The sequence below is a fragment of the Vigna unguiculata genome, chromosome 7 (genome assembly GCF_004118075.2).
Source record: "Vigna unguiculata cultivar IT97K-499-35 chromosome 7, ASM411807v1, whole genome shotgun sequence".
Lineage (NCBI taxonomy): Eukaryota > Viridiplantae > Streptophyta > Magnoliopsida > Fabales > Fabaceae > Vigna > Vigna unguiculata.
In genome coordinates, this window is record NC_040285.1 from 3,252,252 (window position 1) to 3,279,259 (window position 27,008).

At 31.0% G+C, this 27,008-nt stretch overlaps 3 protein-coding genes across 3 annotated transcripts; 1 reads left to right on the plus strand and 2 right to left on the minus strand.

Moving 5' to 3' along the window:
- Nucleotides 1-269: 269 nt before the first annotated feature.
- LOC114190580 (agamous-like MADS-box protein AGL18) lies at nucleotides 270-4,283 on the minus strand. Its single transcript, XM_028079526.1, has 8 exons — nucleotides 3,726-4,283; nucleotides 2,647-2,728; nucleotides 2,456-2,523; nucleotides 2,162-2,261; nucleotides 1,905-1,946; nucleotides 1,635-1,676; nucleotides 1,382-1,524; nucleotides 270-643 (listed from the first exon to the last, which is right to left on the minus strand). The coding sequence occupies exons 1-8, from the start codon at nucleotides 3,905-3,907 to the stop codon at nucleotides 556-558; spliced, it is 747 nt and encodes a 248-aa protein (XP_027935327.1). The 5' UTR covers nucleotides 3,908-4,283; the 3' UTR covers nucleotides 270-555.
- A 4,721-nt stretch (nucleotides 4,284-9,004) lies between these two features.
- Nucleotides 9,005-9,692, minus strand: LOC114189917 (50S ribosomal protein L11). Its single transcript, XM_028078645.1, has one exon. It carries the CDS (start codon nucleotides 9,632-9,634, stop codon nucleotides 9,185-9,187), a length of 450 nt encoding a protein of 149 aa, XP_027934446.1. The 5' UTR covers nucleotides 9,635-9,692; the 3' UTR covers nucleotides 9,005-9,184.
- A 12,987-nt stretch (nucleotides 9,693-22,679) lies between these two features.
- On the plus strand, nucleotides 22,680-27,008 carry LOC114191719 (transcription initiation factor IIB). The gene is made up of 7 exons (XM_028081078.1): nucleotides 22,680-23,159; nucleotides 23,473-23,497; nucleotides 25,270-25,399; nucleotides 25,492-25,622; nucleotides 25,745-25,833; nucleotides 26,444-26,520; nucleotides 26,739-27,008. The coding sequence occupies exons 1-7, from the start codon at nucleotides 22,807-22,809 to the stop codon at nucleotides 26,870-26,872; spliced, it is 939 nt and encodes a 312-aa protein (XP_027936879.1). The 5' UTR covers nucleotides 22,680-22,806; the 3' UTR covers nucleotides 26,873-27,008.

A 27,008-nucleotide genomic window follows, 5' to 3' on the forward strand; every position in this document is an offset into this window, starting at 1 on the left:
TTTAATCTATTAATTCAAATAAATAACTCATTTGTAACCATTACAGTTAGAAAAATGAAAATGAAATATAACTTTCTTATAGTAATTTGATTCTTTTATATATTTGTTTCCACAACACTTTTAGTAAACGTTTGTACAGTGAAAAAAATCCCTCCCTACAACTCTTAAGTTTAGAATTCTCAAAACAAATTCACAAGAATATGCAACAAATAATCCTAAATATTCATTATATATATATAAAGAGAGAGAGAGAGAGAGAGAGAGATGGAGACCTCAAAGACCACCTTTTTTTATCTAATGAACCATCTTAATACCTGAAAACTGTTTTGGTTGAACTAAATGACTAAAGTATTTCAACAAGGTGAGTCATTTAGCATGAAACTTGAACCTAATTCAGCAATCAAATGCTGGTGAAAGCCAAAAATTTATGAACTAAACATAAAACTTATTCAATTTAGCCTAAAACTATCTCTATATTCTAAAACTTAAAGGTGGCAGATACAGAACTGGGCAATGTTTCCCAGGTTCCAAACGTAAGCTTTCAGAACAAAAATGTCACTGTGAAGCCACTTGACTCCCTGAGTCGTTGCAAGGTTCTATTTTCCATCCTTTACTCTGACGACCATAATCTGGTGGTGACAACCTGAAACAAGAAAATTCACAACCATTAAATCCTTAGAGAACATCATAATCATTCATTAGGTGATGTCAAAAGTTATATTCAACTCAATTACAATGTTAAAACTCAACACCAACACAATTTATGGCAATAGAAGCACAACTACTATTCATAGTGAGGTAGTTAAGTTTGTTATGCTTTTTGTAGGGGCTGCAATATGAAGTTCATACATGCCTCTTAAATGGTTTGTCCCTGATATGTATCAGACACCAACATGCGTACCACACATAGACATGTCTCTTAAACGGTTTGTCCCTGATAGTATCAGACACCAACATGCGTACTACCACACATAACAGTGAAGTGTCCAACTCGTGAACTTATTGTATAAGTTTCTATTCAAATTATAGAACTAAGGAATTAATCCTATATAATTAGGAATATTTAGATTATATATGCAGTATTGAGAATGTTTTTATTTAATCTCTCATTTTGTATCAGGTGACAATATGTTTGTATTGTTATATTTTACTAACCTTATTTGTAGATGATTTTGAATACATAATTATTGATTGTCAATTTAAATAATTCATAATAATGTAATATATAGATTAGTGTTCCCACTTTTAGAGATTACACATGTCAAAGTGTCCATATCCGTGTCGTGTCTGGCGTCCGTATCAATATTAGTGCAACATATTGTAGTTTCTAAATAGGTCTCAATGAAAACATGACTGGTAAAAAGGAGTCATGATCACATACCCTAACTGCAAAGAAGTATCTGAATGGTTATTTTCCTCTGAAGCACAATTGAAAAGAGATTTTGAACTGTTCTTGGAAAATGTCCTATCCAAACAACTGAATTCAAGGAACTGTGTATTTGCTTTATTTTGTATCTCCTCAAGCTGTTTACAGTTAAAATTAAAGATGAGTAAGAAGATTGCCTGTTTGAGATTTCAAAGGTTAATTTGAGATAGTTCATAATTTTGACTCTTAAGTCAGGTTTGGTTCTCACCTGTTTGCGCAGAACTTCATTCTCCAGCACAGCTTTTTGCTCCTGCAGATACATTTGGAGAACTTGTTAAAAACCAACTTATGAAAAAAATAAAAACTGTATTTGAAATTCTCTTCCATTAGAGTATAATCCATTATTATTCTACAAAGATAAAAAAAATAATAAATTTGAAAAACTGAACATGTGAAAAAACTATTAATGCATTTTGCATCAAATCTAGTTCTGTTGTGGAATGAAAATGAGATGAAAAGTGCAAGGAGAACCATTTACCTGTATCCTGGACCTTGTAAGCTGTTCTACAAGTACTTGTTCCTGAAACAATATATTGTGAGGAATAAGATTAATCACAGTATATCCATATATTAGCAAGTCTTGACCTGAAGAACTGAATAAGTGGTTGAATTTAGCAACTGATAAACATGTCAGAAATAAAATATAATAATTAGAGAAAATCTTGTAAGGTTAAGGAAATTACAAATAAAAATAATACAGTCAATTACACCACTGTTGGTATTTGATCTCAGTACCTTCTTGTCTTTGACAGCTAATATCCCTTCACTCAGTTGCTTTTCTAGGTGCTGCAGTTCTTTGAGGCTCAATCCATCAAGCTCCTTACCCTTCATATTTCTACACAATTTGAGAATGTTATCAGAAAAAATCTGGAATCAGATTCTGATGAAAAATCAGCACACAAGAGAGAAAGAAAATACAGTGAGGTAGTTCCACTATTGGGTCATTTCATTGAGGCATTCACTAATGATTGTATCAGTTAGTTGCAATAGCATTGCTGATTAGTTATATAAAGTGTCAGTGAAACTTACGAGTATGCAGATCGAAGCTTTGTTATTTCATCCTTCAAAAGGTTTGTATCAGGCTCCATAACCGTAACCTATTGAAAAGTATGAACAATAACACTTCAAACTACATACTGAGAAAAATGAACTTAAAAGGGTTAGGAGTTTATGAAAAAAATTGTGATGCTTTAAGATATTAGAGGGAAAGTCTTAAATACATCTTTTGGGGGCACATCAATAGGTTGCTCTGCAGAATCCAATTCTGAGCCTTTCCTATACCTTGATAGGGTACGCTCCATGCTTCATAAATGAAACAAAATTCATTTAATCATAACAAAACATAAGCCTCAGATGGATCATGTAAACAGTTGCAAGAAGAGTAAGAGCATTTGAAAGTTGCTAAAAAGCCAGAATGAGCTTGGACTTGCAAATTGACATGAAGTTTGATGGAACAAGTTTTTCTATCACAATCCTGTTCTTGCTTTTAAAAAAATGGCATTTAAGTTTTAAAAGAAAACTAAAAGATATGTTTTATTGTTCCCATATTTAGTTCAGCTAAATTTTGGAGAAATAATCACTTATTTTTAGAATACTCTCAGGAAGCTCTCTAAATAAGTTAGTCTAAATATGGCTAATTGTCAATAACTGATTAAGGCAGAATTTGGACTAGAAAAGAAAGAAATAGAAAATTGTAGACCCTAATGTTATGGTTACTACCATAGATTTTTTTTTGGCATTAGGAATCTAGAATAGCACAAAATGGGATTCTTCAACTCATCAAACCAGATACATCATACATGAACACAACTCAGTTTCAGTACTTGCTTCTTCATTGATCCCATAGCCAAAAAATGCATGTAAGAGTATAATTCTATCTCTACCCCCAAAAATCTCTCTCTATCATTGCAGAGTTAGTTTTCTTTTATCCAATCTCATCACTCACATCTTCCACAAAAGATAAATTCATCAGAACCACACCTCTATCTTAAACCTTAACAAAAATCCAAATTCAAACATTTATCTGATAAAAACCCTCCACTTTTTTTTTCCTGTAACAAAACCATTGTTCTCCTCTATAAACATTTCAATGGTTATCCAATATAAAGAACATTAAACCTGTTTACTTGGTCCACAAGTATCACCACCCCAAACAACTTTCATGAAAAAAAAAAAAAAAAAAAAACTAATTATCTAGCAAGACAACCTCATATCCTTAAAACAAACAAAATCCTCAAAAGGGTTCAAAGGTTTAAAATTTGAAGAAAAGGGTTGAAAGGGGGGTGAAGCAAGCAAGTACCTTGTGTTTGAAAACTCATAAAGCTTGCCAGTGCTAGAGAATATGATGACAGCAACCTCAGCATCACATAGAACAGACAATTCTCTGGCCTTCTTGAGCAACCCGTTTCTCCTCTTGGAAAAGGTAACCTGTCTGCTGTTCAAATTCTCAATTTTCTTAATCTCAATCTTCCCCCTCCCCATGTCTTTTCCTCTTCCCTCTCTCACAAAGCTTCCACCTTTATTATCCTTCCTCACCAAACACTGAACCCACCAGCATTGAGAATAAGAGGGGAAAGATGGGCATGAAAAGAAGGACCCCAAAAGAGGTTCTTTATTTATATACAAGAAGACACACAGCACACACAAAATAAAAAAGCACAACTATTTTGTTGTTGGAGGGGATTGGGATTCTGCAGAGACCACCAAAGATGGAAAGAGTGACCAAAATTAGAGTCTTGAGAGAAAAGTGACAGATGGATTACTATGTGTGGCAATGATCCTAATACGGGATACTATTTGCTTGGGGAGTAGGTAATCGCCACTTCTAGGACGTTTTTTCTCATACAATCTTACTTTTTCTTTGGATGGTACTAGGAATTCCATCATGTTTCTCTTCATCTAAATAGATCATCTTTTTTGTTTTATCAGTAATATTTTTTTTTTCTGAAAAATAGGGGTTTGGTAAAATCTATTCTGAGATGGGGATCCAAAGATTTGATCTTTGAATGTTGTTTTGATTTAAATTTCTAATTTTGATGAACTCATGGTGAGAGAATATGACAGTATTTAGTATTTTTTTTAAGAGATTTTAAAAAAAAGGTGATTTAATTGAGTGAATTATTATTTTTTTTTAAAAAAGTATTGCTCATTTTCAAGTATTGAAACAAAATTAGAAAGGAGTGTTGGAAATGTTTAGAATAGTAGTGATTAAAACAAACTTTCCTTTATTTATTGTTAAGGTATTTATGGTTTCATCTTGAGTTATAGATTTTGTTCAACTATTAAAATATATCTAATTGCCATATTTAAATTTACTTATATTGGTAATTCAAGCAATTATGATTTCTTTTTTAAAGTTAAAAGTAGTGTAACAGATAGAAAACATGATCATATTTGACAATGACAGTGCTTTTATTGTTCTATTAGTGGTAATAAGACATCACAACTTTATTTTTTTGTCGTTGTTAATTAAGGAAATTTTCTGTTTGAAGAGTGTTTTTTCCTGGAAGAAGGATATGTGTGGTTCGTAAACATATTCTTTTAGATTTTAAAATTGATTATTAAAAACAGTATATTTCCAATACTCAGCATCTTCTTATTTAGATTATTATTTAGTATTAGTTCAATAAGTTTTTAAGGTGTTAAAGGTGAATTGAATTTTTATGGCAATTCATATATTTTTGGATATTTTGTATTTTAGATAGTATTTGTAATAATTATATCAACAAAAGGGAAGGGTTACCTACATTTTAGTTTTATAAACCCAACAAATTTTAAGTTTTACAATTAATTTATTTTTAAAAATTATGAAATTATTCTTTATCTTATTTTTATGATTACACCTAATTAATTTTTCTTGTATAGAACCTAGCTAATTACTTGTTTTTAACAGAAAAAAAAAGTGATAATCTTAGTTCAATTAGTTTAATTTCCTGTTATGATATTTTTAAGAATAATATATATATATATATATATATATATATATATATATATATATATATATAAACCATAATAAAATATCACAAAATTAAACAAAATGTAGAATTGTACATATTTATATAATGCTAATGTGTCATCCTTTTAAATCAAATTATTTATGTAGTCAATAGAGGTCATTGAGTTATAATTGATTAATATTTGATAGTTAAAATTGAGTTGACAATATTGGGATTATACCACTGTTGTATGCTAAACAATGTCTTAGGATGGATTTTTTGTTACTTATTTACATAACTTTACTGAAAAAAAATCATAATAAATAAAATATAATTTCTTACCTACATTAAGTCAAGTTTTAAAACAATAATTTTGTAAAAAGTATTGTGTTTTAAATTTTGATTTTTTTTTAAGTTGTAGAAGTTATAGTTTTTAATTCATAAATAATATATATTTTTAAACAAGATGAGTTATTTATTCATAAAATTACTTTATATATATACACTCATTTATAAAAAATTAATTTTTTTATAACTTTTAGATGCACAATTTACTTTTAAGTTAGGTTAATTATCTTTCAAAAAAATTGTGCTAAATATGTAATTTTTTGAAATAATAACTCTGTTAATAAATCTTTCAATTGCATAGTAAGTTATTATTTTATTTTAATTTATAATTTTTATAAGTAACATAAGAAAAAAGATTAGAAAACAATATATTCATAGCGAATGTAAAATTTTAGAAAATGATAAACGAGGAAACGAGAAATGGAGTCGTTCATAGTTTTCATTTGGAGTTGGGTTTTGATTCTTACTTGTTTGTACTTAACTTTGTTTTCTAAACTCATTTTCTAATAATTTACATGCATTTGAAAAACATGTTTGAAATATCATGTTTAAATATATTCTTTTTCAGCAAATATATCTGTATGTTTTTTATTTATTGAGAAATATTTGTTAAATTTACATTTTTTTATATTTTTAACGATGTTTTAGTTGTTATATTTAATCATAATTAGTTTGTTACTGAAAATAAAATATTAATTAATACGATTAAAATAAATTAAAATTAAAATAGTTATATGTTTAAGGACCTAACCAATTTAAATAATATGTTTTTCTTTAATATAAATGAAATAATTATTTATTAATTTTATTTTTCAATCAATAATTTACTTGAAACATTGTATTTATGTTAAAAAGTTATTATTGTTTACTTAAATTATAAATTATTTTCTATATATTGATTTTGATATTATAATTTTAATATATTATAAATAGGTATTTTATTTCTAAAGATAAAAGCAATATATTTCCATATTTTTTAAAACTTATAGTTATAATATATTCAAATTATATTTAACATTAAAAATATATTATTAATTTTTTTGTTTACGCAATTTAAAACTAATATAAAAAATGTTCATAACAAAATTATAACCTTAAAAATCTTAGTTGTTTTAATTAATACTTCTTGTTTTCTTAATTAATTATAGTTAATAATAGGAATTAAAAAATGTCACAAATTTAGTAACAAAACCTTGACGGAAACAAATTTAGTAACAAAACCAGGTCTTAAAGCACGTTCAAAGCTAATTATTTTATATTAGTTTTAAAGTTTGATTATGCTACAAATCTTTCTAATATATCAATTTTATTATTTTTCTTTTTAGATTTTTTTAATCATTTTTATTTTTTAAATTTTAATTTTTAACTAATGAAACTAAAATAATAAAGTTTAAAATTTGAAGAATTAAAATAACAAAAATCAAAATGATGGTCCAAAAAGATAGTAATTATTTTCATTAAATAACCCAAACACTGGATAAGACACCTATATTGATCTCAGAAATTGAAATTTGATTAGTAAGTGTACATATTTTGTATTCTTACCTCATTTTTTATTCATATGGAGAAAAAGTTTAATAAATTTATTCTCATTTTACCTTTGTCAATCAAGAACATTTTAAACGTTTTTTCTAGAGCTTTCATTTCCTTCACTTTAGTCAGCCTTCTCCATTTTCAGTGAACAAATAATACATTTTTGCATTTACCTTTACATATCCACAGTCTAATCATTCTTTTATTTTTAAAGATACGTGTGGTGTCTTTACTCTTGCTTGCACAGTGTTTGCATATTTTGTATTTTGAAGAGGCAATAACTTCATCTTGGTTCGAAGACATGATGATGCAAGAAAAAACATATAAAAATATGAATTATAGTATTTAGAATTAAATATAGTTTGGTTCATCATCATATGACACTTTTACACCAATGTCCAGTTCCTGATAAGGACTAGTATGGTTTGGTTCATCGTAGAAACTCAACTTCAAAAGTGAGCTGTGAATCAATAATAGAATTTTTCACTTGCAAGACAGAACCGCTCAGATTATTGGAACTTCAGATTGAATAAAAGAACAAAACAATATAAAAAAAAGAAGTAAAAGCTCGATCGAATGCTAAATGTTCGGAACAATAATTTGGTTTCCTAAGTTCAAATGTATGATTGCATATATAACAAGGGTCATCATCAGAACAATCCCCTGTTATCAAATAACTTCAGAAACCTGTTAAGTGTTGAAGCTAATAGAGAACTACCACATATGACATATGTTTATTTGATAACAAAATTAAAAGATAAACAACTCTTACCCCAGATTTTGAAATCGGAGTAGTTCGGAAATGGAGGCCTGCACAGTTAGGGAAGACAGACAGCAATGGATGAACGATCTGCATCTGCAAAATGCATATAGAGCTCAGAGTTTCTTCAGCTTCTTCCAGACTTTGACTTTCATGCATCTAGAATTCAGATTTTAGATATGCATAATTGCAGATTATTACAAAACTCATTCAATTTCTTTTCTTTTTCTTGCTTTTCTCTGTGTTTAAAAATAAATTCGCCAGATCATTCCCCAAATCCCTTTTATCATTTTTATCTTCTTTTTCCCTTTCCAACTGTAGCATATGAACAGAAAACTTGCCCAGTCACCATTTTATTTTCAAAATCCAGCCAAAACACACCAAATGGAACTGGTTCTTGTTCTTCAACAATCTACCATGCCTACTCTACTCAAACCAGTTACTTGACCAGTTCAACATCTAAATTAGCTAGCCTCTGGTCGCAGTTTTATAACAATGCACATGTGTATATTCTAGCAAATGAATGAGTTGCTCCAATTTCAACAGCGAACAACTCATATCATATACATAAAGGTCGGTAACTTGTAATTTCATAAATTAAAATTGTTCATCGACCAATCTAAGCAAGACTATAGAAAGGACAAGAACAACTAGAAACTCATCAGACAATCTAAAAGACTAAAACCTAAATTAATTTCTGCATCGACTATAGAGATAGATTGAGCAAGATTCAAGTACATTAAACAGATTAGAAAACTGAAAGTACCACTCATTCCTTGGTTGCCGAGAACAAACCTTCACCAAATCCTTTGAGACACAGTTGATCAATACTAAAATGATGTCCCGAAGAAGACAAAATCTGACCTTATGCAGATCCCAGACCTCATTGTCACTGATAAAATAATCAAAGGAGAGATTAACATAATCTTTTACCAAAAGATTGGATCATATAACTGATATTCCCAACAAGAGCCTCCAAAATAGCATTTTTAGCTGTCGACATGATCAATAAAATTAAAACTTCCATTAGCAATATAATTATTATAACAAAAAGCTTATGTGCAAGTGCTAGCATCTCTTTCACTATTGAACTCAAAAAGAGCACAATAACAACACCGCATAAAAACCCTAACACTAGTCCTAATCGCACAACACAATAAAGCAGTTGAAATCAATAAAGGCTCAATCGAGGTCCTTGACAATCTTAATTCCCATGCTGTTCGCGGTTCCGATGATGGACTTGGAAATGGATTCCAGCGGCATGTTCTGGAGGTACGGGTCTGATTGCTTCGCCTTCGCGATCTCGTACACGTGCCGAATCGACAGCGTGGACGCGGTCACGTGACCGGGGCGGCCGCTGCCGGATTCCACCCCGGCGGCCTTCTTCAGATACCATGACACCGACGGCGACTTCACGGTGAACTCGAACGTGTTGTCCTTATACGCCGTTATCGTCACCGCCATGGGAGTTTCAGGCTTATACTTCTGTGTGCGCGCGTTGAAGTCCTTGCAGAACGCCATCAGGTTCAGCCGGTACTGACCCAGCGCCGGCCCCACCGGAGGCGCCGGCCGAGCCCCGCCGGCTGGGACTCTGAGCCGGATCGTCGCCGCTACTACCTTCGCAGCGCTCATCGTGGTCTGTGGTGGTGGTCGGGATTTTTGGGGAAACGTGGGGGGCAGCGGCTGAAGTGAGGGTTTAAACTTTGTCATGTGGGCCGGGCCCAACTTCTATACATGGGCACGGTCCAGAAAGAAAATGTCCTAATATTTGTTGGATATTTCTTTCTAACACCTCCATACATTCTTCTTGTTTTCATGCTGTCAGAAAAAATCTAAATTATCCATGGATGTGGAAAGATTTTGAATTGTATAATCTAATAATCTATTACGAAATACATAATATTATGAATTTTATAATCATAAATATATAAATGTATTTTTAAATGTAAGAATGTATTATGAGTTAAAGAATGTAGAACATATTATGTTTTTATTTTTGTTTATTTTATATTTTATTGTTATTTTAATTTTGAATTTTTTGATATTTCAGGTTCTATTTAATAAAAAGTAAAAAAGATAAATATTTGGTTTATAATTTACAAATAAGTGAAAATCTCATAGATTTGGGAAGATTACCAACAAAATCATTGAAATACTAAATATTTAAAAATTATAGACAACACCAGTTATCCACAAAGTTGGTTATTCCAATTACAAAATATGAGATTTGAAGAATATATCAAAGATATGGAATCTTCAAAGATTAAAAAATATATATTAATGATTATTTATTACAATTTAATCAAGTACAAAATCAAGTCCAAATTTTAGGTCTAGTCCAATTATGAAAGTCTATAGATTGAGAGTTTGACAAAGGTCAAAAGGACACACTTCTTGGAGAGAAAGAAACTCGATATTTATACACTTTAAGGTAGAAGGGCATTCTCGATCCTCGGGCATTCAATTCCATCATTAATATAGTGTTCAGTATGTTTAAGACTAATTAACTCCCACATAGACATTCAATTCCATCATCCATATAATGTTCAATATGTTTAGGAATAACTAACCCCTTATTCACAAGAGCTGGGTGTAATTGTTAGATTTTTTTTAATAAATTTGAATGTATCAGTCGTTGTGGGTAATTAGTCGTTGTAGGTAATTAGTCATTGTAGGTAATTAGTCGTTGTAGGTAATTAGTCGTTGTAGGTAATTAGTTGTTGCAGGTAATTAGTCGTTGTGAGTAGTTAATGTACTACTCATTAGAGTCTAGATAGTTAATGAGTTAGTCGTTTTGAGTACAACAGTAAAATATGAGTCTATAAATTGCATTGTGAATTCTTTGAATGAACAAAAAAAAAATGTGAATCAAGTTTTTTTCCAAGTGAGGTTTGTTGTCTACAAAGTGGTATCAAGAGCCAATTAGCTCAAATGTTTTAGTGAAAAAGTGAAAAAAAGAAAGCTTTAGTTGAGTGTTTAAAAAATGAGAGAGATGGTCGGTCTTACAAACAATGTGTCTCTGGCCAAGTTGACAAAGGCGGTCAACTATGACAATTGGAGTCTTAAGATGAAGGCTTTTCTTGGTTCCCAAGAAAATTGGGAAGTGGTTTCCATGAACCAGCCAACACCACAAATTGGTCAAATACCTAGTTGAAAGGGTTGAAAGAAACGTGTGTGAAGAACAAAACAGCTTTGTACATTCTATACCAAGTTGTGGACGAGTCTGACTTTGACAAGATTGCAAGTGCCAAATCTTCAAAAGAATCGTGGGATATATTGGGTAATGCGTATAAAGGGGATGAATGGGTGAAGCAAGTGTGACTTCAAACACTTAGGGACGAATTAGAGAGTACAAAGATGAAAGAGACAAAATGAGTAGACAAGTACATAACTTGGGTTGAAACTTTGGCAAATCAACTTAGTAGAAACGAAGAGACGTTGCCCGCTAGCCAAGTTGTGGAGAAGATCTTGAAGTCGTTGACAGAAGACTTTGAGAATGTGGTGTGTGTGATTGAGGAGTCCAAGGACCTATCAATGCTTACGGTTGAAGAAGCTTGTCAGATCCCTTGAGACACATGAACAACGAAAAAAAAAAGAAGACGGAGCCATTTGATCAACTACTCCGAATGAAGGGAGAGACTCAGAACACTCAAGGCAAAGAAAGATACCGATGGGGTATAGGAAGTGGTTCTTGTGGTAAAAGTCAAGGACAAGAAGAAGAGAAAGAGCAGTCCGATAAAGAAAATTGGCACGGAAGAGGACAAGGTCCTTGGAGAGGAGGTCGGTCGAGCAACTCAAATGTTGAGTGTTTTAAGTGTGGCAAGTATGTACATTATGCAAAGGATTGTTACTCAACAAGTGTATGAGTTGTGGTATGATCGAACATTTTTCTAAAAATTGTCCATCTAAAGGAAAAGAAAAGACGATCAACCTCACAAAAGAAGTTAAAAAAGAAGCGACGTTGTTGATGGACACATAGCTCGGGGGTCGAGCACAAACAAGTGGAGAGCTTGACAAGAAAACTAAGTAGCATAAAGAATTTAGAAAAAAGGTTTAGTATAGTTGATCACTCGATAAGACAGTTTAGTAGCATGGATAGGTCGGCAAGACAATCGAGTAGGTTGCATAGGCTGGTGAGATATGCAGATAGCTTAAACGAGGTGGTGGAGCGTGTAGATATCCCATACAACATGGTAGAGCATGAAACTAGATCGATTATCTTGGTGGACGCCTGCATAACTTGATTAAGTCGATGAAGCAAGTGGAGTACTCAAATAGCTCATTAAAGCATGTGAAAAGCTCGAGTATCTTGAAATTTGAAGAAGAGCTTATAATCCAAAGGTTAAAGATTGCAAAAAGTGATTTGCAACAAGGATTTAAGAAGGAGGTTAGAGGTAATGTTCCATCATCCATCATAGACATTCAATTCCATCATCCATATAATGTTCAATATGTTTAGGAATAACTAACCCCTTATTCACAAGAGTTGGGTGTAATTGTTAGATTTTTTTAATAAATTTGAATGTATCAATCGTTGTGGGTAATTAGTCGTTGTAGGTAATTAGTTATTGCAGGTAATTAGTCGTTGTGAGTAGTTAATGTACTACTCATTGGAGTCTAGATAATTAATGAGTTAGTCGTTTTGAGTACAACAATAAAATATGAGTCTATAAATTGCATTGTGAATTCTTTGAATGAACAAAACAAAAATGTGAATCAAGTTTTTTTCCAAGTGAGGTTTATTGTCTACAAAGTGGTATCAAGAGCCAATTAGCTCAAATGTTTTAGTGAAAAAGTGAAAAAAAGAAAGCTTTAGTTGAGTGTTTAAAAAATGAGAGAGATGGTCGGTCTTACAAACAATGTGTCTCTGGCCAAGTTGACAAAGGCGGTCAACTATGACAATTGGAGTCTTAAGATGAAGGCTTTTCTTGGTTCCCAAGAAAATTGGGAAGTGGTTTCCATGAACCAGCCAACACCACAAATTGGTCAAATAACTAGTTGAAAGGGTTGAAAGAAACGTGTGTCAAGAACAAAACAGCTTTGTACATTCTATACCAAGTTGTGGACGAGTCTGACTTTGACAAGATTGCAAGTGTCAAATCTTCAAAAGAATCGTGGGATATATTGGGTAATGCGTATAAAGGGGATGAATGGGTGAAGCAAGTGTGACTTCAAACACTTAGGGACGAATTAGAGAGTACAAAGATGAAAGAGACAAAATGAGTAGACAAGTACATAACTTGGGTTGAAACTGTGGCAAATCAACTTAGTAGAAACGAAGACGTTACCCGCTAGCCAAGTTGTGGAGAAGATCTTGAAGTCGTTGACAGAAGACTTTGAGAATGTGGTGTGTGTGATTGAGGAGTCCAAGGACCTATCAATGCTTACGGTTGAAGAAGCTTGTCAGATCTCTTGAGACACATGAACAACGAAAAAAAAAAGAAGGCGGAGCCATTTGATCAACTACTCCAAATGAAGGGAGAGACTCAGAACACTCAAGGCAAAGAAAGATACCGATGGGGTGTAGGAAGTGGTTCTTGTGGTAAAAGTCAAGGACAAGAAGAAGAGAAAGAGCAGTCCGATAAAGAAAATTGGCACGGAAGAGGACAAGGTCCTTGGAGAGGAGGTCGGTCGAGCAACTCAAATGTTGAGTGTTTTAAGTGTGGCAAGTATGTACATTATGCAAAGGATTGTTACTCAACAGGTGTATGAGTTGTGGTATGATCGAACATTTTTCTAAAAATTGTCCATCTAAAGGAAAAGAAAAGACGATCAACCTCACAAAAGAAGTTAAAAAAGAAGCGACGTTGTTGATGGACACATAGCTCGGGGGTCGAGCACAAACAAGTGGAGAACTTGACAAGAAAACTAAGTAGCATAAAGAATTTAGAAAAAAGGTTTAGTATAGTTGATCACTCGATAAGACAGTTTAGTAGCATGGATAGGTCGGCAAGACAACTGAGTAGGTTGTATAGGCTGGTAAGATATGCAGATAGCTTAAACGAGGTGGTGGAGCGTGTAGATATCCCATACAACATGGTAGAGCATGAAACTAGATCGATTATCTTGGTGGACGCCTGCATAACTTGATTAAGTCGATGAAGCAAGTGGAGTACTCAAATAGCTCATTAAAGCATGTGAAAAGCTCGAGTATCTTGAAATTTGAAGAAGAGCTTATAATCAAAAGGTTAAAGATTGCAAAAAGTGATTTGCAACAAGGATTTAAAAAGGAGGTTAGAGGTAATGTTCCATCATCCATCATAGACATTCAATTCCATCATCCATATAATGTTCAATATGTTTAGGAATAACTAACCCCTTATTCACAAGAGTTAGGTGTAATTGTTAGATTTTTTTAATAAATTTGAATGTATCAATCGTTGTGGGTAATTAGTCGTTGTAGGTAATTAGTCGTTGTAGGTAATTAGTCGTTGTAGGTAATTAGTTGTTGCAGGTAATTAGTCGTTGTGAGTAGTTAATGTACTACTCATTGGAGTCTAGATAGTTAATGAGTTAGTCGTTTTGAGTACAACAGTAAAATATGAGTCTATAAATTGCATTGTGAATTCTTTGAATGAACAAAAAAAAATGTGAATCGAGTTTTTTTCCAAGTGAGGTTTGTTGTCTACAAAGTGGTATCAAGAGCCAATTAGCTCAAATGTTTTAGTGAAAAAGTGAAAAAAAGAAAGCTTTAGTTGAGTGTTTAAAAAATGAGAGAGATGGTCGGTCTTACAAACAATGTGTCTCTGGCCAAGTTGACAAAGACGGTCAACTATGACAATTAGAGTCTTAAGATGAAGGCTTTTCTTGGTTCCCAAGAAAATTGGGAAGTGGTTTCCATGAACCAGCCAACACCACAAATTGGTCAAATACCTAGTTGAAAGGGTTGAAAGAAACGTGTGTGAAGAACAAGACAGCTTTGTATATTCTATACCAAGTTGTGGACGAGTCTGACTTTGACAAGATTGCAAGTGCCAAATCTTCAAAAGAATCGTGGGATATATTGGGTAATGCGTATAAAGGGGATGAATGGGTGAAACAAGTGTGACTTCAAACACTTAGGGACGAATTAGAGAGTACAAAGATGAAAGAGACAAAATGAGTAGACAAGTACATAACTTGGGTTGAAACTGTGGCAAATCAACTTAGTAGAAACGAAGAGACGTTGCCCGCTAGCCAAGTTGTGGAGAAGATCTTGAAGTCGTTGACAGAAGACTTTGAGAATGTGGTGTGTGTGATTGAGGAGTCCAAGGACCTATCAATGCTTACGGTTGAAGAAGCTTGTCAGATCCCTTGAGACACATGAACAACGAAAAAAAAAGAAGGCGGAGCCATTTGATCAACTACTCCAAATGAAGGGAGAGACTCAGAACACTCAAGGCAAAGAAAGATACCGATGGGGTGTAGGAAGTGGTTCTTGTGGTAAAAGTCAAGGACAAGAAGAAGAGAAAGAGCAGTCCGATAAAGAAAATTGGCACGTAAGAGGACAAGGTCCTTGGAGAGGAGGTCGGTCGAGCAACTCAAATGTTGAGTGTTTTAAGTGTGGCAAGTATGTACATTATGCAAAGGATTGTTACTCAACAAGTGTATGAGTTGTGGTATGATCGAACATTTTTCTAAAAATTGTCCATCTAAAGGAAAAGAAAAGACGATCAACCTCACAAAAGAAGTTAAAAAAGAAGCGACGTTGTTGATGGACACATAGCTCGGGGGTCGAGCACAAACAAGTGGAGAACTTGACAAGAAAACTAAGTAGCATAAAGAATTTAGAAAAAAAGGTTTAGTGTAGTTGATCACTCGATAAGACAGTTTAGTAGCATGGATAGGTCTGCAAGACAACCAAGTAGGTTGCATAGGCTGGTGAGATATGCAGATAGCTTAAGCGAGGTGGTGGAGCGTGTAGATATCCCAGACAACGTGGTAGAGCATGAAACTAGATCGATTATCTTGGTGGACGCCTGCATAACTTGGTTAAGTCGATGAAGCAAGTGGAGTACTCAAATAGCTCATTAAAGCATGTGAAAAGCTCGAGTATCTTGAAATTTGAAGAAGAGCTTATAATCCAAAGGTTAAAGATTGCAAAAAGTGATTTGCAACAAGGATTTAAAAAGAAGGTTTGAGGTAATGTAATTTAACAAACAAGCTTAGATAGAAGGAAGTAGGTTTTTCATAAGTGACGCTTAGAACTTCAATGAGATCTTTCGAGTTTCTAAGAACAATTACAGGTAGAGATGGATATGTGAGCTGCATTGGAGGTGCAAGATGAGGAGTGACGACTTGCAATGGATGGACAGGTAGATGCAATTGAGCACAACAATACGTAGGAAGCGGGGAAGAACTTTGGTTTTGTTTTGCACATAATAGTCTTATATATATATATATATATATATATATATATATATATATATTAACTCACACATGTGTACAAAGACCATAAAATTATACATAGATTTATACATCAAAGATATTCAACTAACCAAATATTAGTGAAACAAACATAAATTTGTTATCACACGTGTATCAACACTTAACATACATATTGAATAATGATCTACATATCATCTTATAGTTATGACTCAAAATTCATAAAAATCTTATCATTTTCAATAACATTTTACGGTTACAATAAACATTCACTTGTAACTAGCATAAACACGGGCACTCTCGCGTTTGTGTGTACGCATTTTTTAAATATGTGTAAATATTAGTATGTGATAATATTATAATGTTATTAAGTTAATAAATAAAATAAAATTATATTTATTAAAAATAAAGAGAAATATATCAGACAGATAAAAGAATAACCATTGATAAATAAAGAAGAAAAAAAGAAGCAGATATAGATGATTTTGTAAAAAGTTTATAAAAGTAACGGTCAATTTTAAAAAATTTAAGAAATTATTATATTTAAAGGGTACATTTGGTATTTTGAATTGCGGACATAAAATAAAAAATCTCTTTATATATTATTATAGATTAAAGAGATAAAGGAGAAGAAAAAAAATAAAAATTTTAATTGAGCATAAGTTGAATTACATTTATTATTTTAACTTGAGAAAAAATTGCATCATTTGAGAAAAAAACATTTAATTTTAGAGAAAATCTAGCAAAGGGTGAAGGTTGAGTTGTAGGTTAGTTTTTACCAGAGTGAAAAAGCCTTCATTTTCGCTTGAGGGAAAATAGAACGGAAAACAAATGTTGGATCTCTATTTTATTTTCATTTGAGCGAAAATTATTCGTTTGAACAAAAATATCAAAAAATAATCTCATGCAACAAATCCAAATACTTTTTCAAAGACACATTCAAAATTACTTGCACAATTTTTTTTAAAACATCATAAACATGCATATCCCTGACATTTAATATTTCGCTTTAAAATTAACAAATTCTTTCATTTAAATTGTACAAATCTCATTTCAAGCTCAAATATCTATAATATGTAACACACATCTTTGATTTTTTTTTTTAAATACTGTGATCGTGTCACTTTCACATCATATAATTTATTTTAAGGTACTATAAAAAACATAAATAACTTTTTTTACCTGTAATTCCTTGCTTTTTGGAGAAAGTTTTAGCTCAAACAAGATAATTATTCAAAATCTAGAGATTTAGAGCAAAACATTTAAATATAACAAAAAAAAAGCATTATGAGCTTAACCAAATTGTGACGATTGTTCTTGATCCATTAAGATTGATAGCATTGGTAAGGAAGAAAAAAAAATTGAATAAAAAACAAAGTTTAAAATTTTGATTGGTCATAAATGATTATTAATTTTTCGACTACTATGAGATATAATCTAGAGTAGGAAAAAGACTTTTAGGAAAAAAATAAATTAAGCTAGAGAGAACTAGTAAATGAAGTATGAAGAAACGAGAAAGGGAATGCTAGAGTACATTTTTTTTTTCTTTTTTAATTCCATCAAAAGTGGATAGATTTATCATATTATAAAATTGAAAATTTTTGGATTTATTTTTTTACAACACATAGATTTAGTTCAATTTATTGTTTGACATTTTGAAATCATTATAAATCAAATCGAACCAAAATTAGTTATTGAAATATTGTAATTATATTATTTATTATTTCACTCATAATAGATGTGTATAAGAAAACTTAATATATCTCACTTGATTTTTGACTATAAATACAACCTATTAAAGAATTGACACTGGTAATACATACATCCAAAAAAAAAAAAATGATTGGAATGAATTAAGATTGAATAGTCGTTTTGATGTTTATGTTTTATATAAATACAACATGACTACTTTGTTAATTGTTTTTTCCTTTGTTGTTAAGTATTCAATTCTTTTGTCTATAAAAAAGAAAAAAAAAACTCTTATTCTTTTATATTATATTTTAATTCTTTTTATAGACAGAAAAAGAAAATTACTAATTTGTGTAAATTAATTTTTTAATTAATACTAAAGAGAATACATATTTAATTAAACAGCAGTAAGAAATAAAATTATTTTTTATGATTTAACGTTATATTGTAATGTCAAAAAGATAAAATTATATAAAAAATAAATAAATAGAGCTTAAATAGTTTGGTTTAGTTCAATATTTGGTTCAAATACACTTTTAATAAAAGAACCGCGCTACCTACTCCCTTCTAATCTTTATTTTTTATTTTTTGTGTTCAATACAGTAATTCTTTTAAAAGAAAACTTTAATGCTCTAATTCATAATTTGTAACAGTCATTAAAAGAAGATTAATGCTTATATATATGAATTTAATACTTCCCTTATTTTAGTAATTTAAAATATTTAATATTTTACCTAATGAATTTAATACTTTGATACTATATATTTAATATATTTAAAGTAAAGCATTTAATACAAGATGAAAAAGACAGATAACAGCAGTTTATTCATTAATAAGCATTTTAAAATATCAATTAAAAATATATAGCGCGTCCAATTAATTAAATATTTTTAATAATGTAAAATGTTTTACAGTAAAAATAATTAGAAATCATAATAAAAGTAAATAATGTTACTAATATATTTTTGAGCAATGTTACTAACACATTATGATATGTGAATCAAGAATAAATTATATTTCAGTTAGAATATATTTTTAATTATTAGTTTAAGAGACAAGTATCCATCATCAACTATTTCCTTTTGTTTATTTTTTCAATACAACAGTTTTAAATTCCGAGTAAAATTTTGCTGTTAACTTTGTCCTATATTCTTTTCATAGTTTCTTTTTTACCACTTTAAGAAAATAATTTATTTTTTTATTCTTTATCAATATAATTTTTTTTAAATAATATTAAAAAGTAATTTATCATAATATTTTTTATAATTGAGACACATAATTATTAAAAAATATATATTATAATTAAATTAAATTAAAAATCAGTTATGAAAAATACATAATACATTATTTATTTTTCTTCTATATTCATAAAAAAATATTATACAAAAAGCTCATTAGATAATAAATAATGTTTTCCTTATTAAGTCAAGAGACAATAAAGAAATTTGATAAATGAAAAATTAGAGCAAAAATAATGAGTTTGTTTTTATTTTTTTTCTTCAAAAACATAAAGAAAACGTATGAGAGTGATAAATGATTAGAATGTGTGAAAAACTAAAAAGATAATGAGAAGGAAAGTAAAAATTATCTTAATAAATATTTGGTTTAATTACTCTTTTGATTAATATTTTCGTTTAAAAATATTAAATTGGTGCTCAAGTTTTTTTAGTTTTAATTTGGTCCGATTATTGAAAAATTAATGCAATTTGGTCTTTTACAATAAATTTCGTTAAATTTTAAATTTTTTGAAATAGATCGATGACTTTTTTATTAAAATTGAAACACTTAATATGAATGATATGCTTTGTTAGACTAATTAACATAATTCTATGAATTTTTGGACAAAAACAAATACAAAAAAAAATTAAACCAAAATATTTTTATTATTTATTATATTTAATTTTATATTTTATTATCTATTAACACTAAATGTTATACTTTATAAAATAAATAAAAAAATACACAATTTAATTTTCATCAATTTTTAAAATATACTATATATAATTTAAAAAATCTAACAAATTTCAAATATATATACAATCTAATTAAAAAAATTTCAAAATTTTGGAAGTCATGACCCTCCTCTCCCTGGAAAAATCCAATCCGCTCCTGATCGAAAACTTTTCAAGTATTAGAATTATTTCTTTTTTTTACATTTTTAGTAAAAACTAAGAAATTTAAAAATATTTTTTTAAATATTATTTAAAGTTCTAAATGACATTTTTATTTTTATAAGGCTTATATAAATTTATATTATTTTAATTATTAAAATTAATAATTTTAATTTTTAATATAAAATAATAAAATTAAAGATAGTCAATTATACCTTATAGTACTAACTATTATCGGTTATCCTTTATTGAAACATGTTAAAATACTTTTTTGTCCAAATTTTCATCAAGTTTTGTCAAATAAGTCCTAATTTTGGTGTTATGTTCAAATATGTTATAATTTTCGTCAATTTTGTTCAATTGGGTCATTCTTTTTCTAACATTATTTAAATCATTAACGACCATGAACAATGACTGCCATGTGTCACTTCGTGGTTTTTTTTTATTTTTTATTTTTTTAAAATGTTTATGTGTCAACCTAGTAGCGTGCCACATGTCAAAGTCAATGTCCTATATTCAATTGGTCCTTATATTTGTTATTTTTGTTCAATTTAGTCCCAATTTTGTTTAAAATTGACCAATTTTGTCCCTATCGAACATGTGACCAAATTTATTTTTTATATCAAAGTTATAATAATGTGAATTTTAATATATTATATAAAAATATTTAATAAAAAGTGTGAATTTTAATATAAAAATTAAATTTGGTTTCAATTTGGAGAGAGACCAAATTGATTCATGTTAACAATAATTGGGACTAAATTGAACAAAAATAACAAATATAGAACCAAATTGAATATTAAAAATTAACTTTGACACGCTATTGAGTTGAGACGTGAACATTTAAAAACAAATTCAAAAAATACATAAATAAAAATTCAAAAAAACACGAAGTGATACGTGATGATCATTGTTCATGGGTCATTAGTGATTTAAACGATGTTAGAAAAAAATACTGAATTAAACAAAATTGACAACAATTGAAATCCATTTAAACACAAAATCAAGTTTAGAATTATTTGACAAAACTTGAAGAAAATTAGAACAAAAAGATAGTTTAACCAAACTTAAAATACGGGGTAAGTCTCTTTTCTCTAAATTTATTACGGTTGAAGAAAAAATATTAATGTTTCTTAATTAATATGACATCACAGTAATTAATGTTAAAAAACTCAAATAAACGTCAAATATATATTTATTGAAACTATAAATGTTTTAAGCTAATACGTATAGATTAATAAATAGAACAGTTTCTTCCTTTTAATGAAATAATAATTATTATGACGTTTTCTATTTTACTATTTTTTATTTCTACTTTGCGATAAATTGGTAAGTCTAAAATCAACGAAAGATGAAATAAAGGTATGTATTCATAAAATTATTATTATTATTATTATTATTATTATTATATATTTTATTGATGTTTGAAAACGACAAACATATACAAATAAAAATATTTTTAAAATTCCACAACTAAAATTAATATAAATCAGTATTCTTTAGTCAAGCAAACCATATCAGAGAGAACGACGCTTGTATTCCTACTTTTTAATTTTAGAAAATAAAAGTAGGACAAAATTTAATTTTAATTGATGCGTATGGACCGTCAGTATAGATAACTGTTAATAATTTGAATATTAGTATTTCCTTAAAACTAGTTCCAATTCTATAATCGTTCACTGAATTATTAATTGCTTCATTTTCTTAAGAAAGTACTCTAGATCAATAAAACACTTATCGAAAAATTATTAATTGTATTAATGCTATTATATTATTATTACTAGTAAAAATATACATACGGTCATATGTACATGTTTTTTATGATAATAAAAATAATAAAAATAATTGAAAATTCAATATCAGTATTATAATTAATAGGGTTATATATGTTTTTTTCTCTTAAATTTCAGTTAATTTTGGAATTAGTCTCTTTTCAAAATTTTTGATTAATTTAGTTATTTATCTTTAAAAATATGTGAATTTAGTTATTTTTAATTAAATTTTGTTACGTTTATATGACGTTTCAAGCATATTTCATTATAATATTTGAATTATTTATACTGTTTGACACATTTTCGTTTCAATATTAACTCAAATATTATCATAAAATGCGTCTGAAATGTCAAATAAGTTTAACAAAAATTAATAAAAAGGACTAAATTTACGTATTTTTAAGAATGAATGACTAAATTAGTATAAAATTTTAAAGATAAACTAATTCCAAAATTCACTCCTAACAAAATATATTTAACCCTAATTAATATAAACCGATACATGTTTTTATTAACTGTTATATTTAAACTTTTCATCAATTAGGGAGATTATTTTGTAAATTGAAAGTTTGTCAAAGAAAATAAAAATTTGAAAAGTAAAAGAATGTGAAAAAAAAAACGCTAAGAGAGTAGCCATGAAAATAAATTTATATTATTAGTGTTTACAAAATTATTATTATTTATTTTGTAAAGTGTAATTCCAAACCTCCTACAAATGAATCTCGTCTATAAATAGAGAAAACGCAGCGAAGTTCCTCTCGCTGCAGTTGTTGGCTCTTTCTCTTTCTCTCTCTCTTTCTCTCTCACAAACACTCTCCGCGTGCAAACAGAGTCTCCTGCATTGTATTGTAACCTTGAGAGAAGGAAGATGTCAGACGCGTTTTGCAGCGACTGCAAGAAGCAGACGGAGGTTGTTTTCGACCACTCCGCCGGCGACACCGTCTGCTCCGAGTGCGGCCTCGTCCTCGAGTCCCACTCAATCGACGAGACCTCCGAGTGGCGTACCTTCGCCAACGAGTCGGGCGACAACGACCCCAACCGTGTCGGCGGTCCCTCCAACCCTCTCCTCACCGACGGTGGTCTGTCTACCGTCATCGCCAAGCCCAACGGCTCCGGCGGCGAGTTCCTCTCCTCCTCCCTCGGCCGCTGGCAGAACCGCGGCTCCAATCCCGATCGCGCCCTCATCCTGGCTTTCAAGACCATCGCCACCATGTCCGACAGGTCACTTCCTAGGGTTCCAATCCAGATCCCCATCTTATACTATACTTTTCACTTTTGACCTCACTCAACAAATCAATTAAATGAATAAATTAATGAATCCAGAACGTGAACTGTCATATAAGTGTTTCGGGGGATTGGTATCATACGAGTCATGATCCTTGCTTCCTTATGAGGATTAATGTGGCTTTATGTTTTATTGTAGTTTTTTAAAACGATTACGTCTCGTTGGCTTTGTATATGTTTTTATCGTGAAATGTGATTTATGTAATGTTTATGATTGAGGGATTGGCTGATGCGGTTGATGATTTTGCAGGTTGGGACTGGTTGCGACCATCAAGGTATGTTGTGTTCTTGTTTCCGACAGTTTTTTTCTCTTTTTCTAATTTTTAGGTCATTAGAAGATTCTTGAAACTGCGTATATGTTTGTGTCTAATAGCCTGTTTGGATACAGAACTTGAAGTCTTTTTGAGAGCTTTTGGGAGTTTCTCTGTTATAGAAAGTTCTTTGTTTTTAGCAGAGAAGTTCTCAAAGGCACTTTTAACTTGTATCCAAATAGACCTTAATGCATATATGCAGTGCTTGTGTGTGAGGTTTGAACCACGAGTGCAGAGCTTGTTGAATTTGTATTAAACTAAATTAAGTCGGTTATTCTATGGAGTTTTATGTCCATTGTAGATGTTAATTGAACTAGGTTTTTTTGATAAGACTCGCCCTGATGTTTAGTGAAGTAAGCTAAAGAGATGACAGGGGAGTCACGAAACCGTGTATTTTTGTATCCACTTCGTGATTGTTGTGATTGGGATTGTGGTTTGGATCTTGATTGGAAAGTTAACTGAAATTTTAGTGTAGCCAAATGAGTGCCATGTGAAATTTGTGTGGAGGTTGGGGCAATCATTGCTGCACATGGAAGGTTCTGTGCTTTAGGTTGTGTGGATGTTAGTGTTGAAGGTAATTGTGGTTTGGGAGTCTTCATTTTATCTATCTGGTTTGATTACATAACAAGTTCCATTAACTTGTGAATATCCTTATACACTGTATATGATCATTGCTGTTGGTTTAATTAGGCCTTAGGCTTTCAAGCTCAAAGACAAATACAATGTTTATTGAAACTTTGTAATTGTGCTAGCTACCTAATTGTATATATTTTTGTTGAGTTACTTGGTTTTCAATTACATTTTAATGGTACAGTTAAAGTGGTGTTATTTTGGCCTTTCGTAATTGTTGTTAGTGTAGTAGAATGCTATTAGGAAGCGTCAAAAGGTTCAGTTCCTATAGCTAGTTTAGGTGCTGCCCCTTTATTAAGCTCGTTGCCTTTGGAATTTTGGAAAGACTTCTTGTCAGATGAGGCATGCTTTAATTACTAGAAACAAGAATCCAAATATGTGCGATTGGGATCAATACCTCCCCCCTCCAAAACCAAATGCATGGATCCTGTAGAGCGAAGGGCTAGTTTTGTACATAACCTAAATTTTATTTACTCTGCATTCTTCTCTTTATTTACGATGTGAGGTATGTGAATTTTTTCTCTTGCATTAGAACCTTCTTGGCTAGGGGAATTTCATGTGCACTTTTGTTAATGATGCTAATCTTATATTAAAACCAAAATTTTATTTACTCTGAATGTTAATCTCGTGTTGTTAATATATATGGCAGTTTGCTTTTTTCTCTTTGTTGTGAACACTTCTTACCTCAATGAGGTGTGTCTTTACAGCATCTTTTGGTTCAGGGCTTTATAATCCTCCTAGGCCAGGGTCACTTTGTGTGCACCTGGTTCATGATGCTTGATCTATGTTACAAAAGTTGTGGGAGCCCAAAATAAGTTTTTTCTATTGTAAAATTAGTGGGTTAGAACATAAGTGCCTTCCTGAATATGTGAGCTGTATTTTCAAAGCGATTAGTATGGCTATCTGCAAATTGACTTGGGGAAATGACTGGATTACGTTTTGGCAGTCCTCATCTCATGTCATTGTCAAGTTTCTCATAACCAAGTTTATAATCCTTGTATTGTCTCAATTTAATTTTGAAACCTTCATTTTAGTTTTTCTTGTCCATCTTCTACTCTAGTTTTCATGTAAAATTAATATATTCACTTTTTTTTATTGGTTTGAAGGATCGGGCTAATGAGATATATAAGAGGGTTGAAGATCAAAAGTCTAGTAGAGGAAGAAATCAGGATGCTTTATTGGCTGCTTGTCTCTACATTGCTTGCCGACAAGAAGACAAACCTCGTACTGTTAAGGGTACTGCTTATGATTCTTTTAACATCTGGATGCTTGCCAATTTATCTTTCTGTATGTAAATAAGCTTCCCTGAACCTATGGATTTCAACTAGAAATTTGCTCTGTTGCCAATGGGGCCACAAAGAAGGAAATTGGCCGAGCAAAAGAGTACATAGTAAAACAGCTGGGTTTGGAGAATGGTCAGTCTGTGGAGATGGGTACAATACATGCAGGGGACTTTATGGTGAGTTTTCTTTATTGACTTCACATGCATAGTTTTTTTTATTTTGCTACATGTATTTGTGGAGCTAATTCATCACAATATTTTCTATTAATGTTGCTGACTAATTTCATCTCAAACATCAGAGGCGATTCTGTTCTAATCTTGGTATGAATAATCAAGCTGTTAAAGCTGCTCAGGAAGCTGTGCAGAAATCAGAAGAATTTGATATAAGGTATATTTACTTTAGCTCATCTCAATATAGAGACTGTAATAGGTTGGTTATTCACAGCTGAAGTCTGTTTAGTCCCATTTGTTACGTTACACTTTAGTACTAAATGTCTAGTTTCAGCCAAAGGACTTTACTTATTTTTGCTCTAAGAGGAAAACACGGTGGCTAAAGTTCACCGCAGTAGAGTGTCAGTGATACTATGAAATAAGATATCAGCTTAAGGTCAGGGTATTATAAGTTGTATAGATCGATTATCTGCTATGGTATCAAACTTCCCTGTTTTCCATGGAGAACATGGTTACGGTCAGATTGTGGATTAGAAGAAACCTGCAGGTCTTACATGATGTGTGCTGCATCTGGGTAAGAAGTGGAAGCTGCGGAATTGGGGGCGTGTTTGTAAGTAGTGGGATCTCTTAGGGGGTGCTATGCAAAAATAACGCGTGTTTTTGCATGATGTGGAAACACCGATGATTGTATTGCATGTAATTTTGATTTTATCAGCCAAAATAACTGTATTGCCCTCTGCTTGTGTAGATCTCACCAACCAGTTTTAGCTTTCATCATATTCAGAGATGTATATTATGATACTAATGATCTTTCTACAATTTTTCAGGAGGAGTCCCATATCAATTGCTGCAGCAGTTATATATATCATAACTCAGCTTTCTGATGATAAGAAGCCTCTTAAAGGTTTGTGATACTCCACTCCTTAGAGGGTAACCTGGGGTTTGGAGGCATGGAGGACAAACTCATGTGAATGGGTTATTTGTTCATCTCTTCAATTTGATAGGTTTTTAATTGAAAATAGATTTGAAACGAGTATCTTCTGAATTCCCATGAATCCGACAATTGCAACATGTATGATATTTCATACACGTGTCTCATTCTGACAGCTTGTCTTAATGCAGATATATCAATTGCCACAGGCGTTGCTGAAGGAACGATTAGGAACTCCTACAAGGATCTTTACCCCCATGTTTCAAAAATAATACCAAATTGGTATGCGAAGGAGGAGGATTTAAGGAGCCTTTGCAGCCCTTGAATTGTAGAGCAAAACATTACCTTCCATATTTTAACAAGTTTAAAGTTATGTCATTAGAGAGCATTTTGTTTCCGATGTAACTGAACTGCTATTTAAAAAATCAAAGTGCCTTTTTTTATGAGTTGTCATTCATTGC

Excerpts from the sequence above, each read along its gene's own strand:
- LOC114191719 (XM_028081078.1), top strand. The coding sequence starts at position 22,807 with ATGTCAGACGCGTTTTGCAGCGACTGCAAGAAGCAGACGGAGGTTGTT. Across the intron at positions 23,498-25,269 it reads GACTGGTTGCGACCATCAAG|GATCGGGCTAATGAGATATA; the intron begins GTATGTTGTGTT and ends ATTGGTTTGAAG. Across the intron at positions 25,834-26,443 it reads TCAGAAGAATTTGATATAAG|GAGGAGTCCCATATCAATTG; the intron begins GTATATTTACTT and ends ACAATTTTTCAG.
- LOC114190580 (XM_028079526.1), bottom strand. The coding sequence starts at position 3,907 with ATGGGGAGGGGGAAGATTGAGATTAAGAAAATTGAGAATTTGAACAGC. Across the intron at positions 2,262-2,455 it reads AAGCTTCGATCTGCATACTC|AAATATGAAGGGTAAGGAGC; the intron begins GTAAGTTTCACT and ends CAAATTGTGTAG. Across the intron at positions 644-1,381 it reads GATACTTCTTTGCAGTTAGG|GTTGTCACCACCAGATTATG; the intron begins GTATGTGATCAT and ends TTCTTGTTTCAG.
- LOC114189917 (XM_028078645.1), bottom strand. The coding sequence starts at position 9,634 with ATGAGCGCTGCGAAGGTAGTAGCGGCGACGATCCGGCTCAGAGTCCCA.